Genomic DNA, 17,856 nt, shown 5'->3' on the forward strand with positions numbered 1-17,856 from the left:
AACAAGGCTATCTAAATCAATCACATTATCTTCGTCTTCGATCTTTCAACCAATCTGGAATGGCGGACCTTGTCTCTCTAACTTGTATTTCTTTAGGTAGTGGCTCTTCTTTCCGGAGAGGAGACGTCGCTTCATCATCATTCTTGTCTTCATGTAGCTCATTGACCTAGGGAGATTGACTTGATGAACGTTGAGATGCCTGTCCTTCTTCATGTTTATCATTCTGAACCATTGATTCCATAGATTCCTCCACTTCAAGTGTCCTCTTCTCTTGTCGAGAAGATGTGCCGGATGAGCGATCTCGATTGGCCTCTTGCTTCTTCTTGGAAGATTCTCTTTTCTCAAGTCTTTCTTTCCTCTTCGCACCTCTAGGATGAGGATTGCCTTCACTTACGCTTCTGGGGTGAGGATTGCCTTCGCTTGTGCTTCTAGGATGAGGATGGCCTTCACTTGCGCTGGCTCCTCCTTCTACCGACCTTTCCTCCAAAGTAAAAGTCATTGATATATTCTGCTCTCTCAACTTTTGATGTTGCACATCAACCCATCTGCGAGTACAGGACAAAACTGGGGCCATCAAAGCCTTTAAGTCCACAACCTCAGGTTCATTCCAATCTATCTTTACTGCCTTGTCCTCTCTATCATAGGATGACTGGAGGTGCCTGCCACTGTCCTGAGCTTGATCGGCCACTCTGTAAACTTTGCATTTCCTGATAAAATCCAAAGGCAATCTGGAATGCATCTTTCTTTTCACTTCTAAATCATCTGAGAGATTCATCCAAAAGTCTTCTACCTGACATTCATGCTTGTATTTTCTACCAACTGTCTCTTCTATATACCCATAAGGATCAAAATTCTCCCTCAATGAAAAGAATGAAAATGAATATAAGGCCAACTCTCTTTCTGCATCATCTAAAGCTGGAGCATTAGGACATACCTCAACTGAATTTCCTAGTATGATAGGTACAGGAATTCCATTTCCATGCCTATGTCTGAATGCCTTTGCATAAACTGCCAGTTGCCTAGTCACCTCAAGTAGTACTATCCTGTCTGTCGGATATCTTGGCAACATATATGGAGGTGAAGGACACCCATGAACTCTAATATATGTAAACTTCTGGAATTGGATAAACCAAGCACCATACCTCTTTACAAGTTCTTGTGCCTCCTGAGATAACCGATTATGAATCCCGCCTTGCAGTGTCCTGGTGATGTTCATTGTGAAGGTATCATTGACTAACTTGTAGTTGCTTCCTAGTGGATGATGCAAATGAGCATAAGAGTCACAAACTCTGACTTCTCCAGGTCCTCTTCCAATCGCTCCTCTGTGAGGCAGTCCTGCATATTCAAAACTCCTGATCAAGGCATACATGATGTACGAGCTCATGTGGCAGGATTTGGTAGCCTTCAGTCTTCTCAACTGTACGTCCAAGCAATGGCTAATGATTCTAGCCCAATGAATTGTTCCTTTTCCTTGAACTATCACTTGGATGAAGAAGAACATCCACTTCTCAAAATAGAAGGCTTGAGGAGCCCCTGTAACTCAATTGAGTAAGGTTATCAAATCTCTGTACTCCTCCTGGAAGTCGATCCTATGTGGTGTGTTGGGAATCTTGCTCAGGCGAGGACGACTTTTGAGTAACCAATTCTTGTTGATGATGCTCAAGCAAGTGTCTGGATCATCTTCGTACATGGATCTAGCTCCTTCCAAGCTTTTGTAAATCATATCTTTATGTTCCGGTAGATGAAGAGCTTCACTGATAGCCTCATCTGAAAGGTAAGCCAAAGTGTTTCCTTCCTTGGACACGATCGATCTTGACTGTGGGTCATAATGGCGAGCACACTCAATCATCAGCTCATGGCACTGGATTGCTAGAGGGAAGCCGGCCGCCTTGATAATGCCACTTTCAATTATTCTCCTTGCGACAGGTGATGGCTTTCCAATATAAGGGACCTCTCGAAACTTCTTCACACTGAAGTTTCCCAAGCTAGTATCTCCAATATTGCTCCACTTTGACACGATCTTGGTCTCCATTTCTTCATTCCTTTGATCTTCCTTCATGAGGGTTGGACGACTGGTGGATGCTCCCGCCTTTGGGGTCACCATCTTGACACCTACACAACATTTCATAATGAGCAATATACCTTGGAATGTAGAAATATAGATTAAGTTTAAGTTTTGAATTTAGGAAACTTCATGATAAATCTTTGAATTATCATTTCCTAAATATGACGATGCAATTGGAAATTCAAAATTTCAAAATTTGAACAAGGGAGATCTTGCCATACCTCTCTTTGAGAACTAGCTCTAAAAACGATGCAAAAATTAAGAAATTCGCTAGGCAAAATGAAGATCGAAGTCTTCTAGCAAATGCGCCTCCTTCATCAACTTCACCACCCTTTGGGTCTTCAATGCCTTGAGGAAAACTCGCTCCACTTCTAACCTCCAACAAAGTTCGCACTCCTTCTTGGATTGAAATTCGCACTTCTTCTTGGATTGAAATTCGCACTTCTCCAAATCGCATTTAAACAATGATTGAATGATGGATTAAAATGCTTCCAGAATACCTTTCTTATATAGGCGCTCATGCATTGCAATTCCCATAGGCCGACTTGGAAAATAAGCCTAAAATAAATAAAAGAGGAGGCCGACCTTTATAAAAATATTAAAATAACATCCCAAGCGCTCTCTTTTTTTATTTAATTTAATAATAATTAATTTAAATGCCTTTGCAATTAAAAATTTCGATTTTTTAAAGGCCTAAAGTAATTATTAAATGCCTTATGCGAACTTATTAAATGCCAATTTAATTAAAATATTTTAAGCCTTTTAGCGAATTTGGCATTTAATGTAATTCAAAAAATATTGGCGCCTAAGCATGGGAGGTATTTGGGACATCAACAACATCGCTCTGGTCCCTGGGAGAGGGACAAGAGCGCCCTTTTATCTTTGGCCTTGCATTTCCTGCTTTTAGCGTTCAAAGTTTTATCCTGGACGTCCAAAATGGCCTTTTCGCTTGGAATCTTGAGTTTGATTTATTCCATCTTTGGAAGGAGTGTATCTTAAAATATTTTCGCCCTAGTCCCTTGGTGAGGGACAGGAGCGATCCCACCCTTTGCTCTTGGTTCTTGTCTTTTCCAATCGCCAATTCATGTTGCAGGGCAATCAATGATCTTCCTTGTTTGTTTTATGCATGCCAAACTCGTTTCTCCAATACCAGATGAGCTCTTCCAAGGATATTCGCCCTGGTCCTTCAGTGAAGGACAGGAGCGATTTTTTGCTATTGAGCTTAAAATTGTCAATTTTGAGGTTAATTCCTTGTTCATTATCTTCCTAAAGACATTTCTCACTTTGCATCATCTCGCCTTGACGTGGTTTTGGAAAGGAATGATTGATTCTATAGAAATCGCCCTGGTCCTCCAGTGAAGGACAGGAGCGATCTTTAGTCCATGGCACAAATCCTTAATCATATCAATATCTAATTATCTTCAAGGCGTAAAGCATTGTTCCTTAATCCATCTTGAGTCTTGCAAACGAAAGTAGCACTCCAAAATGTTAGGCAATCAGGCAAATTTGAAGATTTCGCTCTGGTCCCTTAGTGAGGGACAGGAGCGCCTTAGCCAATTTCATCGAGTTTTGTGGTTTTTTGCAACTTCATTCCCCTTTGAAGCATTCCAAATATCATCGCTATCATGTGCCTTGGCCTGGATTCTACCAAATTTGGAAGGGAAGACTTGATAATGCATTTTTCGCCCTGGTCCCTGGGAGAGGGACAGGAGCGCCTTGGCCAATTTGGACTCCACTTGTGTTTTGCAATCTTTCAAAATTATCTTCAATGGATCGATTATGCCTTCCTTTACTCATCTCAAACGAAAAACTTGCTTTTCCTTTGCCAAAAACTTGTCTCTAGAGAAAATCGCTCTGGTCCCTGGGAGAGGGACAGGAGCCTCCTTTAAAAAATCGCCTTGGTCCCTGAGAGAGGGACAGGAGCGATTTTGCCAATTTGGATCGATTTTCTCCATTGTGGTCCTTTCAAGTTATATTCAATGAGCAAAACATACTTTCCTTGTCCTTCTCAAATCGCGAAATCATTTAAATCTTGCAAGGATAAGGCAAACTTGGAATTCAAGCTCCAGTCCTTCAATGAGGGACAGGAGCGATTTTGTCATCTTAACATATTTCCTTGCTTGTCGATTACTCAAATTATATTCAATGGACAAGACATGCCCTCCTTGATCTCTTCCAATCATAAAATTGTCTTGATCCTGCAAGAACAGTGCAACTTTGAAAAACAAGCTCCGGTCCTTCAGTGAGGGACAGGAGCGATTTTGGTCCTTAAGGTCAAATCTTTATAATTTTCATCTCAAATTTCCTTTGCTGGGGAAAATACCACCATTTTGCAAGCTATGAACAAGAGCCCAAATCCAAAAACGTCCAAGAAGGTGTGTTTGAGAAAAAATCGCTCTGGTCCCTGGGTGAGGGACAGGAGCGAACTTGTCTTGCTAGGCCCAAAGTTCAATCTTTTGTTGCCAACAACAAAGTCTGGATACTCCTTTATGCTCATTTCATCCTTCATTGCGTCCTTGATGCTTCAGTTCGATCAACCAAGGCCCAAAATGATCTAAGAAAACCATTTCGCCCTGGTCCTTCAGTGAAGGACAGGAGCGATTTGGTCTTAAACTTTAAAAACTTGTCATTTTGAGTCTTCAAAATCTTCAAAATCTTCAATTCACGTTTGATCATATCCCCTGGCGACCCTGCATAAAACAATTAAAACAAGTCAATAACCAAGATGCATAAAATATCACTTTCGCCCTAGTCCCTGAGAGAGGGACAGGAGCGATTTTGCCCTTATAAGCCAAAATATCAAAAAATTAGGTCTTCAAATCACTTCATCATGCAGGGTTAGGTCGTCTTCAAGTCCAGGAATCGGTTACCTTGCTTCCAAAATTTGGTTAGAGTTTGCCCGGACAAAATGTATAATTCCATCATTAAAATGCTAACCCTTAGACCTAACTTGAATTTGCCCTCAAAATCTTAACTGGACCCATCCTGAGACATACTTGACTTCCTGACAGACTCAAGCTATTTCAAAATTGCAATCTTCAGGAGGATGCTTAATAATCTTTCAAAATTAGACTGGACTCGGCCTAAAAATACCAAAAGGCAACTCTTAAGGCTTAACCCTAGTCCAGATGACTCACTCACTTACTCAAAATCCTAAAAGCAGAGAGAAGAAGAAGAAAAACAAAAGCAAAAAAGAGGGGGTCCCCATTTTAATGGGGCGATGTGTGAAATGGTCACAACACCGCCCTAACCAACACTCCTGAGTGTAGTGTGTTTCGGGTTCAGGGCACAGTCCAAGGGCAACAGGTCATAGTCATGTTGGACAGTGGGGCCACTCTCAACTCTATCAACTCATCGCTCGTCACCAAGAGGGGTTTGCATACAGAGGAGCATGAGGGGTTCGAAGTAAAGATAGCGGGAGGAAATCTATTGTCATGTACTCATCTGGTTCCACAACTCAGCATCACCATGGGAAACTACACAGTGACAGATGATTTCTTCGTGATTGATTTGGATGATACAGATGCCATCTTGGGCATCCAATGGATGGAGACCCTCGACCAGTACACACAAAGCTTCAAGAGGATGGAATTCTCATTCGAAGTGAATGGCAAGAAGGTGGTACTAAGGGGAATGTCCAATGGCCGCGTGAGGGAAATTTCGGCAAGATGGATGGAGGCAATCTTCAGACATGATGACATCATCTAGGAGAGTGAACAGATCGGGGAGCATCGGAGTTTGCAATTGCTTGAGGGCAAGCAATTTTTGGGCCGGGAGGACTGTAATGTCCTCGATATAATTAAATAGTCCATTTAAATAATTTATTGTACGGCCCCGTACTTCATAATATATTTCGGGCCCCTTTAATTAATTAGTTAGTTATAAACTTTTTGGTGTCGGCCCGTTTGTAACCCTTCGGGAAACTTCCCGGAGCCCATATATATGGCCGAGTTAGTCATTGTTGTAGGTATGCGAATTTTGATATTTTGTTCTCCTGTGCGAATTCCTGTTGGAGTTCTGGTATCCGCCATTTTGGAGGTGAAAGACCCTCCCTATTTGGTATTTGTAGTTTCGGTGAGATTCACCCCTCACCCTATTCTGTTTATTTGTACTCATTCCGGATTTGGCAAATCTTGAATCTCATCATTGTTTATCACTCCATTTGCATATTTGTTAATCCGATACATTCATAATTTATTGCTTACGGAAGATCAACCCTTCACTGCACATTCACTGGAGCACACCATACGCCTTACCTTCCACCGTACGCCCACCATACGCCTACCATGCACCTTACCTCCCATCGTACGCCTTACCCCCCACCGTAAGACATTCCTGCACTGTACGCCCACCGTACGCCATTCCTCCCACCGTACGCCCACCGTACGCCATACCTCCCACCGTACACCATTCCTCCACCGTACGCCTTACCTCCCACCGTATGCCATTCCTCCACCGTACGCCCTCACCTTCACCGTACGGTCACACCCAAACACTCTCAATATTGTCGTACATTGGCAAGGGAACATTACATGGATAGAGCCCTTCATTAACAGCAGATGATAAGGTGAAGCAGCAAAAGTTTGGATCTGATTTGCACAAGATACCTTGAGATGAACTTTGACAACTTCGCTATATTCAACCTTGCATAATCGCCTTGCACAAGTTCGCATTAGAGAGAATCATTGCTAGGAGAGCAGATAGGAACATATGAATGTGTTGTGTCTTCAAATGACTTCATCTTGGAGTATTATATATCAACCTTAGGCGCTAATTACCCTCAGGTCGGCTTGCATGAATAATAATATATTATTATTGTATATTCCCACGTTGGACATTTGGGTCCAGCCCAATAGTTGTTAATTGCTCTTGCATGTTACATTTTGGGCCCAGCCCAATGACACATTGTAATGCTTTATCACGCTACATTTGGATCTAGCCCAATAACTTATTAAGATGACTTTCACGTTACATTTTGGGCCCAGCCCTATTAGACATGTAATCGCTTAACCTTATTACAATATGATTAATATTTTAATTGCCACTAGGCATCATTAAAATATAATCCGAACTTAGCTATCCATTTTCAACACTCCCTCTTAGCTAGAGAGGATTATAACAAGCTATCACATATTGTAATAATACATCATGAACCTCTTCATCTTACATTGTTCGCGGAGGATGAAGGGTGACTTGCTAGAAACCAACAAAACTTCCCATCTTACATTGCCCGCAGAGGATGGATCCACATTACATTGCCCGTAGAGGGTGGAAGAGGTCTTTCACCTCAACCTTCTCCCAGAGAAGGAAATATTGTCACCTTGCATTGCCCGCAGAGGGTGACTCCACCTTGCATTGTCCGTAGAGGGTGGAGGATGCAAACTAAATTGCATTACTGAGATTGAGACTCCCTCTCAATCAATGTTGTGTTCTCCACAATTCCAAGCTTCTCTCTGAAGTACTCAAACTTCACTCGAGCTAGAGGCTTGGTGAGAACATCTGAAACCTGTTCATCAGTGCTGATATATTTCAGCTGGATGGCACCTCTTTGTGCCATATCACGAACATAGTGATAATGAGTTTCCACATGTTTTGATCTGTCATGAAACATGGGATTGTTAGACATTTTAATACAACTCTGATTATCACAATAAATAACAGTGGATTCCCAAGGTTGTCCAAACAACCTAGCAAGAAGCTTGCGAAGCCAAACTGCTTCTCTAGTTGCCACATTTGAGTACTTAATGCAACTGAGGACTATTTCCTACTGGCCCAAGAGATCATGGCGGAACCCGCTGAAACAGATTCCTGAAGTGTTTTTCCTGTAAGTAACACTTCCAGCCCAATCAGACTCAGAGTAGCCTTCCAAATTGATTACTGTGATGATTGGATACTTCAGCCCATAGCCAATTGTTCCACGCAAGTATCTCAGGATGTGCTTGGCTACCACCAAGTGAACATGCTTTGGCTGGTTCATGAATTGGCTAAGTGCACTCACTGCATAGCAAATGTCTGGTCTAGTGTTGACTAGATACATCAAGGATCCAATCAACTGCCTGTACTCTAAAGGATCTGCAAAATCAGAGTTAGCTGCAGAAATACTCAACTTCTTCAAGTTAGTTTCCATAGGAGTAGACATAGGTTTACAATCCATCATTGCAAAACTTTTCAATATATCAATAGTGTATTTACCTTGACTTAGAATAATTTCATTAGGTCTTTGCCAAACTTCTAACCCTAGAAAGTAATGCATTAGACCTAAATCCTTCATTTCAAATTCAGTAGCTAATTCTTTCTTACACCTAATGATGATACTATCTTCACCAGTTAGAAATAAATCATCAGCATATAAAACCAGAATTAGCATTTCACAATTAAATACTTTAAAGTAAATGTTAGGATCAACATCATTCTTATAAAATCCTAAACTAACTAAGTACTTATCAATTCTTTCATACCAAGCTCTAGGAGCTTGCTTGAGGCCATAGAGAGCTTTCTTCAATCTGCACACGAGTCTCTCTATCATGAATCTCATAACCTTCAGGTTGTTCAATATAGACTTCTTCCTCAATAACACCATTAAGGAAGGCAGTCTTTACATCCATTTGATGTAATTTCCAACCTTTCGCTGCAGCAATAGCTATAATAGTTCTAATAGAAGTATATCTAGCAACAGGAGCAAATGTTTCTTCATAATCTATGCCTTCCTTTTGAGAAAAACCACGAGCTACAAATCTAGCTTTATATTTCTCTATACTACCATCAGCAGCATGTTTAATTTTAAACAACCATTTGGAAGAAACAACAGACTTACTTTTAGGTCTAGGCACAACATCCCAGACATCATTCTTGATGATGGATTGATACTCTTCGTCCATAGCTAACTTACATGCTTGTTGGTTCATAGCTTCTTCTATGCTGGATGGTTCAGCCTCAATGATGTTGCACATCATTGATTGATGATCTTTTAGACATGATCGATCAAGACATTACTTGATCGCACCCTTTAACTTATCATATCATTTATCAATCGGTGTATACTTAACTAACCACCCGATACCAATCGGTGTATACTTAACTAACCACCCGATACCAATCGGTGTATGCTTAATTTACCACCCGATACCAATCGGTGTCTACTTAATTAACCACCCGATACCAATCGGTGTATACTAGTTAATCCCGATAATCATCAATGTTCACCGCTTAATGCATCAACCGATATTAATCGGAATACATTGGTTAGCCCGATGATAATCGGTGATCACAGTTAATATGATAACCGATATTAATCGGGGTGCATACGTTATAATGTAAACCGATGTCAATCGGTATTCTATGCTATGAGATGATTATCGATAGTTAAGAATGAATCGAACTTTACAAGTAGATTGAACATATATAAATGAAGAATGATCATCAAATGAAGGAACAATAGCTTGACGTTTTTCATCATAGTTTATCGATAGGATAAATGATTGAATGAGAGACTTCATTTATCTCTCATTCAATCATTTATCTTACCGAAGCTATCATGCAATAACAAATGTTGCTCTCCTATGAGAACTTGGCGAGGACATTCTAAGAAACAAGACTTTTGGAAAATAGTGCAAGCTTTTGAATCGCCATTTTGGATCACACCATGTGATCTACATCATTAAGATGAAAGGAGGTGAATTTTGGCTCCTCCATATGATACAGTTCAAACTTGTAAAGACATGTTTCATCCCTATAGGAATGTTGTCACTTAGTAAATCAATACAACTTAAGCTCTCTTCCACATAAAAAAGTGGTTTGGTAAATTATCTAACTTGTATGCCGCTACCATGACACCATATTGGATAGAAAAAATCACTTGGATTGATTAATTTGTAAGACAAACTTTGGAAAAAAATGTCAGCGATGAATGCCAAATAGCACTCATTGAGGATTGCCATAATAGGCTTAGTAATAGTTATACTTTAGTCCTTGCTCCTTTTACCATCTTGATGTCTTATTAGGATTCCTTTACACTCTAGCCAGATGAATAGATATATTTGCTTTCAATACATGTATGCACGAAGAAACAATTCCATATCAAAGCTACTTTCTTCTACAAGACAAGAAACTATTTGTTATGAATTTATTTAGAAAGAAGTGTTTTAATTCTTCAAATATCTTGAAAAACAAGCCCAGAAAATAACCTAAGTAACAATCATTAATGCCTACATTTTAGTTTATTTGATGTATTGTTGTTCAAGAAGTAGAGATCAGTGCTAAAATGTGTTATATACCCATCCATAAGAAGCATGATATACATACGTGGTCAAATTATATAAGAATTAAAAAGGAATTTGCAATAAACATAGTAAATGACCAATCAGCAATACAATTGATTATAAGACATCTCAAGAAGCATGCACCCATAAAAGCTATATTTCGCCAGGCTAATTGACTTTTTATTTGCCCAAATCACTAATAGAATTTACAAGTAATGCTATTGTAAAACAAGGATATTCCTATAACATCTTGAGACATGAAGAAAAAACAGGAAATGCTGCCTAGAAGAAGGACCCAAACATGGGAAGGATTATACTTACAACAGGACAATTTGCTTCCCGTAACCACTCCAAATTGCGAGGATCAACAATTAAGTCATCTGTATATAAAAATCCCAAAAGATATTGCCATATGAGTACAATAATTATGTGAGTGCTACATGTAACAATTTCATTGAAATGCTTGGCATGCAAAAGCCACAAGCATAATGAAGTTAGCATGAGAGTTAGAAGTCATAAGCTGTATAGAATGTTCATGAAAAACGTAAGCTCAAAAAAAATAAAACTTTAAAATAGAATAAATTAATGTTTAGTATTATTAATGATAAAGCTCTAAAGCCCTCTCAATACTTTACACAAGCTACATTCCAAATATGCCAAATGCATAGTGTTAAATATTCTCTACCAAGCAAAACATGTTGTTACAAATTTGATAATTAATGCTATTAGAATCGACATTATTTTGAAGTGATAATCTTTTGAGTAGAGATCCCAAAACATTGGTTAAACCATAGTTGAACTACTCGCGACTTGGCTCGACTCGCCAAGCCCCTGAGAAAAAAACTCGGCGAAAACTCGAGAAAAACTCGGAAAAACTCGGCGAAAAACTCGGCAACGTAAAAACACGCTTAATTTTAATAAAAAATGCATTTTTTTTACAAAATTTAATGAGAAGATGCATCCAATGAGTCAATAAATGATAACACAAAAGAAACAAGCTAATTCTAGATATATTTAAATGCAAAGTGTCTACAAAATCGCATCCTCATGAGAAATGCTGATGGCTGGAAGCAAAATAGTAAATAGTTTTTGTAAAACCAAAAGTAAATACAACTTCCTCTTCCCAGCTCTAGCTAAAACTAGTTTCAAACTTTCATCATATTTGAAATTTCATCATTCATACTCATAGTTTCAAACTTTCAACTCTAAAATGTATAATACCAGGATTTCTTCAATGCTAATTATGTTGTTATATGGAGCCTAATCAGATTCGGAGGTTGAATTTTCCCTACTTCCATCAGCGCAGTTTCCCCCTATATTTTTCGACGGGGGTTTGGGGGCAGCACCCCCAAGTTGGGGTCAAGGGGCATCGCCGAAGGATCCTGAAATTTGACTAAGTCTGGAAAATTGAAGAATCCTTCAAAAACTAGATTTTGCATTATAACTCCTGGAGGTCCGAAACCACTCTCAAACATCCTGAAAGTATATATGGAATATAACTTAAAGTATAAGAAAGAAGAAAGATATGAGGAAATGTCACATATACTTTAAGTTATATCCTTATATCTTTCTTCTTTCTTATACTTAAATGTTATAATACATATATGAATTCTGACGGAAAGACCAAAAACTCGGAGATTACTTGAGGGCATAGTGGGCTCTCGGCGTGGCCCTTCCAAGTGATTTTCCCCCTTCTTAGCCCAAAACCATATCGAAAAACAAAAAATGCATGTATTTTTTGCCATTTTCGGCTGTTATGCTAACGCGGGCGAGTTTTTTTTTTAAACTCGCCGAGTTTTTGGCAAAAACTCGGCGAGTTTTTGGCAAAAACTCGGCGAGTTTTTGCCACTCGCCAAGTTTTCGGCGAGTGTGTCATTTAAACCATAAAATTCTTGTCGATTCTTGATAAGAATATTAAACGCAATTTACATTCTATAAAAAATATCTCTTAGCTTCCCCATTAAATTTAATACATCAAAGTGTTCAGGAAATGCTTTATCCAAGCAAAGTTTTATAACTTCGGTAATTTTGGAACATCATCACATACAACAAAGCTAGTTACCTCCCACATTCTTTCATGGATTGGATATGCATTTGCAATGTAAACATATGTACCTATTTCACTCTATCTTGTTTGCTCAAGGTTCTACAGAATTTACTTCTGAGCATAAACATCATACAAATAATTTCAAACAGAGAAGAAGTTTAGTCCCACCTACAATTAGAAATAAATGTTTTGCTCAATTGAGGTCAAAGCATCCAATCTACAATTAGAAATAAATGCCTTGCTCAATTGAGGTCACAGCAGATATAATAGATGTTTATTACCAAAACCAATGGCTGTAATCATTTGCTTTAACAATCACACCAAACAAATTTGAAAGGCATGCATAGATTTTCAATTTGTACGTTTTTATTTCTCAAAGTAAATAATAGTTTTAGAATATATACATACAGTCTTCATTTGAAAGTAGTGTTTCTATCGTCACCATGTATGTCAAATTTATGCATAATAAATCCATTTTCTAGTATGTGAACTGGTTTTCACTGTTAGGTTTAGTATCTTTTGTTCTTCATATCACTCCTGGTGGGAAACCTTCATTGAAAGGTACTACATGGAATAGAAAATTGAATCATGAGGTGAAGTCAGCATGTGCCAAAAATTGGTACTACAATAGTATATTGTTTCATGTTTCATGTGACAAATTATATTGAAAAAAAATGGTGTCTCCAAATACCTGTCTCCTATTTTCAAAAATAGTCGTATTAGTACTGGTACCTGAGAAAGGAATTGTATGTCAAATGAAATCTATGTCAAAGAAATCGTAAAAGGCTATAGGCCACTAATCGATGGACAGGTTTGTTAGGGTTTCAAGCAGATCCGAAGCAAATATGAACTAACAATTATATGCAGATCTAAATACAAAAGATAAAGGAATAAAACAGGACACAGATAACACAAAGATTTAACGTGGTTCACCCAGAATGGGTTATGTCCACCATACACAGCCGTCCAATCTTTCTTATTATCCAACAAAAACAGTACATCAACCTCGCAATGCCTTAAGCATCCCAGCCACTTATAACATGTGTTTTTAGGGCAACAAACAAAGTCGGCCTTTTTAGGGTTTTATTACAATGTTGGTTTTCATCAACAAAAACGTCCAAAAAATTAGCAGCTAATACTAATTTTCAAAAACGTCCAAAAAATCAACAATGTCAGTTTTCATCCGCAGAGGGCTACCGCTCGCGTTCCCGGGGCCCGGCCCGACCCCGGACCCCGGCGAGGATACGTGCTGAGTGTACAGTACTTTGCTGATCAGTCGCCACATATCAACAATCTCCCACTTGAAGACTGATAAGGCTCCACAACAAACAAGGTTAATAGCATACAAGACCATTAAAGGTCATTATACCATAGTAATAAAGTGATACAAGACAATAATTGTCGGTTGAAAATTTTGTACATTTGGGGAAATATACAAACTTGTGGTTTCAACCCCAATGTGTGAGTAAAACTCTCCTAATTAAGGGAAGGCAAACCCCCTTATCTAACTACAACTTTAAAAATAAAATAGGATGGGACAACAGTCTTTCTTCTTCTTTCAAGAAAGACAATATCCTTTTCTCTTCACAAAAAAGTGATAGTGATTTCATATAAAACAGCAGTAATAACTTTCGGAATGAAATGAGAGAAAGGAAATGAAGTTTCCTGAAATCTCAAAGACTTCCTTCGGGACGGGACAACAATATCAAGCTCAAAGTCTTGATTATGTGAAGTCATATCTACCCTTTTCTATACTAATTTTATTAAGAACAAATTATAACAGCACAAAGACTGAAATATCTTATTCTTTCTACGCAAGACAGCAAGATCAAGTGTGAGCTCAAAGACTCACAACTATTTCTCATAAAATCTACTTACTTCTAAACTCTGTTAAGAACAGGTGTAAGCACAAAGTCTTACAGCTTTTTCCCAATAGAACTTCTACTTTAACTAAATTAATCTCCAATACTTGCAGCTCAAAGACTGCAAATCAAATTCGATTAAGTTCTCAAAGAAACACTTGCAAAAAAAGTAATATGGAACACAAACTCAAGAATGTAGCACAAAGACTCAAAGCTTGAGCAATTTTCTTCTATTCCTTTCAATTCTTCAATTTACACATACAAGCTCAAAGACTTCTCTGCTGCAAATTTGGCAGAGTTTTTGCTTGCTTTCCAAAAGATAAAGATTACAATAGACCCCTCAAGTATTTATAGAAGAGTAGCCTTCATAGAAGAGGAGCCTTGAGAAAAAGGTGGGAGGATCCTTACTAACTTGAGGGATTCTCTCAAAGACTAAGACTTATGTTGTCCTCATTTTTGGATTCTCAAAAATGTGACAACCCCTACAAATTTTTGCCTAAAAAGTGTCATTTTTGTCCCCAAGGCACATTTTACGAGGTACAAAACTCACATTTGATAGTGTCAAATCATTGGGGGGTGTCTTTGCCATCATTGTCCAAGTTTTGGTGAATTTTGGTCTTCCTTTTCCTAGCTTTTTGTGCAATTTCGGGTTTCAAAACAGTCACTGCAGGTTGAAGATTTTACTCTATGGCTTGCTTCTCGAGGCAAAAATTTTCTTCACCCTTCAACTGGATTAATCCTCAGTCCATCCTCGAACCATGTTTCAAATTTCATCGCATTATGGGTTCGTTTGCTATGTCATTCCTTCAATTTCGGGTTTTTTCTCCATGACTGCAAGTGGGAAATTTTCCTTGAATTGCAAGTTTTAATTATTTTCTTTGTTTTAGTCTTTGTAGAGAAATTTTTGGCTAATTACAAGTGCACTTTATTGAAAAAAGAACTTGTAACTTACTTTTTATTTTCCCCTTGATGCTTTTTGACTTTTTAAGTCTAAATAGGGATTTTTTGGATAAGTTACAAGTTAATTTTAAATTGCATATTTAAAAGTCACTTGTAATTCTTTTGTAAAACCCCTATTTTAATGTCTTTTGCTTGTAATGGAGATTTTATTCCCCTATTACATGTGTTAAGTTATTAAAACTTGTTGAAGGGATTTTATTTTCCCTTTACAAGCTATTTATAACTTGCATATCTCTCTCCAAAACCAGATTTTGCTTAGAAATGGAATAAAATGACATTTTAAACTTGCTATTGTGTTCGAAAAACCCAATTTGCTCCGTAAAATGTAAATAGAGGAATTTTAAACTTGCATTTAGATTTCTAAAACCCGATTTTGCCTTTTTGAGAGAAAAGTAACATTTTAAACTTGTAATATGGGAATTAAAACCCGATTTTCACTATTACATGTAAAATGAAACTTGTCATTTACTCCCAAAAACCCGACCAGCTAAGTTAGGCGATTTTGTTGGAGATTAGAAGCAATTTTTTGGGAGATAGAAGGCGTTTTGGATTCCTTGGTATTTTTATGCATTTTGAAACTCTTCTCATGCCATTTGGTGGATTTATTTGCTGGTTTCAAGGCGTTTTAATAGCAAAAAACGTTTTTGAAAATGCCATGTTTTACTTCTTCAAATGCCATGAATCTTGTCTTTCCTAAATCGTTTTGGCTTGTCTTGCCTAGGCGTGGAGGTTGGGTGCTTTACTTGACCGATTCTTCATGCTTTTAATGGGCATTTTGATACATATGGTGTTTTTTCAAAAACGTGGTTAGGGTTTGAATCTTCTTCTTTTGTCTATAAGAGATTCTTTCTCTTCGTGATAGTTATATGTTTTGTTTTGTTCTTGCCTAAAATCAGTTTCATGAGAGATTTTCCCCTTTGTTCCAAGTTTGTAAATTGCATTGTCTTTCCCCATTTTCCCTCTTTACTTGCATTCGAGATTTAAAAACCCGATTGCATGTAAGATGAAAATAGTTGATCTACCCCTTTGGTTGAAAAATCTTAACCATCTTTTGGTGAAATTCCAAGTTTCAAAGTTGGACAAAGCTTGTTTTTCCAAAATCGGGTTTTTAAAACTTGATTACAAGTAAAAGTTCTTCCCATTTTTCATATGATCAACATGGAAAAGTTCTTCAAAAATCCATTCATAACCATCCGCACTTGCTGTTTTTGGTCATAAGCTTCATTTCCCTCATGTCAAGATCCCTATTCCCACCATTTCATCCACTCATTTCACACCTTCATTCATTTTCCCCGTTTAAAGTCTACCTGCGGTCAGCCATCCAGAACCCGAAATTGGTCCAAAATGCACTCAAAAAACACTTGAAAATGAGTTTTAAAGGTCCAATTACAAGTGCAAACTTGTAGTTACCCATTACACATATGAAGTTGCATGTTTGTTCTCCACAATTGCAAGTTAATGCTCTTGTTTTCCCCACACATGTAATGCAGCTTCTAGAACCTGAAATTCACCTATGAGCCCATTTTTGCATCAATTTATCCCTTCACATGTCAGTCTTGTTTGCACACACGATCTACTAAATCAATGGATTAAGGCATGGGCCTTATTTTGCAAGAAGATTTCAAGATTGGAGGACGATACAAAGAAGAGGTACAACAACAATTCATGGTTGAGAGCATATAATGCTTCCAACACAAAGATGGTCATGACATGAAAAGAGGAAGACAGCCTTTTCCCTCTTGAAAAGCTAGTACTACCCCAAGCAAGAAGATAAGGTTGAAGTTCGTTGGCCAAGGACACAAAGATCATTAAGGATGCAAATTCTCGTTCTGGTTCAAGATGCCTTCACTGACCCAGAATACTTCAAGTTCTAGCATCTTGAAGCGACATGAAGATCATCACAGACAAAGGATGATGCAGTTAGAGTCGTGTCTTTAGACACATGGAATAGTTTTAGTTATGCATTTGTAATTTTGTTTTGACAAGTTACATGTAAAAAAATAACTTTGTATTCGCAAGTTAACTCATTACTTGCGCTTTTGCAATTACATGTAAAGCAATTACATGTAAAGCAACTACAAGTTGTGTTCAATTAAGACTATAGTTGGAATAAGTCATAGTTAGTTATTGAATAAGTCTTGGTGGTTGAGAGAATTTCTCAAGTTAGTTGGGATCCTCCCACCTTTTTCTCAAGACTCCTCTTCTATAAATACTTGAGGGGTCTATTGTAATCTTTATCTTTTGGCAATGCAACAAAATTCTGTCAGTTTGTATGTGCACTCTAAGACTTTGAGCTTAGATGTAAATCAGATTGCTTTCAATAAAAGAGGCAAGTTGTGTTGAGACTTTGTGCCAATTCAAGTTGTTATGTGACGGCATTTTCTAGAGTTGATTGTGAGTTTTGTTTTATTGTGAAAGAGGGATTTAAATTCAATCTTGCAGACTTTGAGCTGCTAATTGTATTTAGAGTTATATGTTTGGTTTTCAAATTTGGTCTTGCAGACTTTGAGCTGCTTACCATATCTGAAACTAGTGTGCAAAGCTAAAGTGGGAAGATAACTTGTAGACTTTGTGCTACTTCTTATTTTAAGACTTGTGCATGTGAGTTGAAGTGCATCATGTAGTTAGACTTTGAGCTACTACATATTGTGCTTAGTTAGTAGA

At 38.0% G+C, this 17,856-nt stretch overlaps 1 protein-coding gene across 3 annotated transcripts in view; it reads right to left on the reverse strand.

Moving 5' to 3' along the window:
- LOC131035058 (2-dehydro-3-deoxyphosphooctonate aldolase 1) overlaps positions 1-17,856 on the reverse strand; it is a 172,793-nt gene that overhangs the window by 52,044 nt on the left and 102,893 nt on the right. For all 3 annotated transcript variants that reach the window (XM_057966678.2, XM_057966679.2, XM_057966680.2), the window contains one exon: positions 10,645-10,703. In XM_057966678.2, coding sequence (XP_057822661.2) covers positions 10,645-10,703 — 59 coding nt within the window. The remainder of the gene's footprint in view (positions 1-10,644; positions 10,704-17,856) is intronic.

Source organism: Cryptomeria japonica, chromosome 3, assembly GCF_030272615.1.
Source record: "Cryptomeria japonica chromosome 3, Sugi_1.0, whole genome shotgun sequence".
In the NCBI taxonomy this organism is placed as follows: Eukaryota; Viridiplantae; Streptophyta; class Pinopsida; order Cupressales; family Cupressaceae; genus Cryptomeria; species Cryptomeria japonica.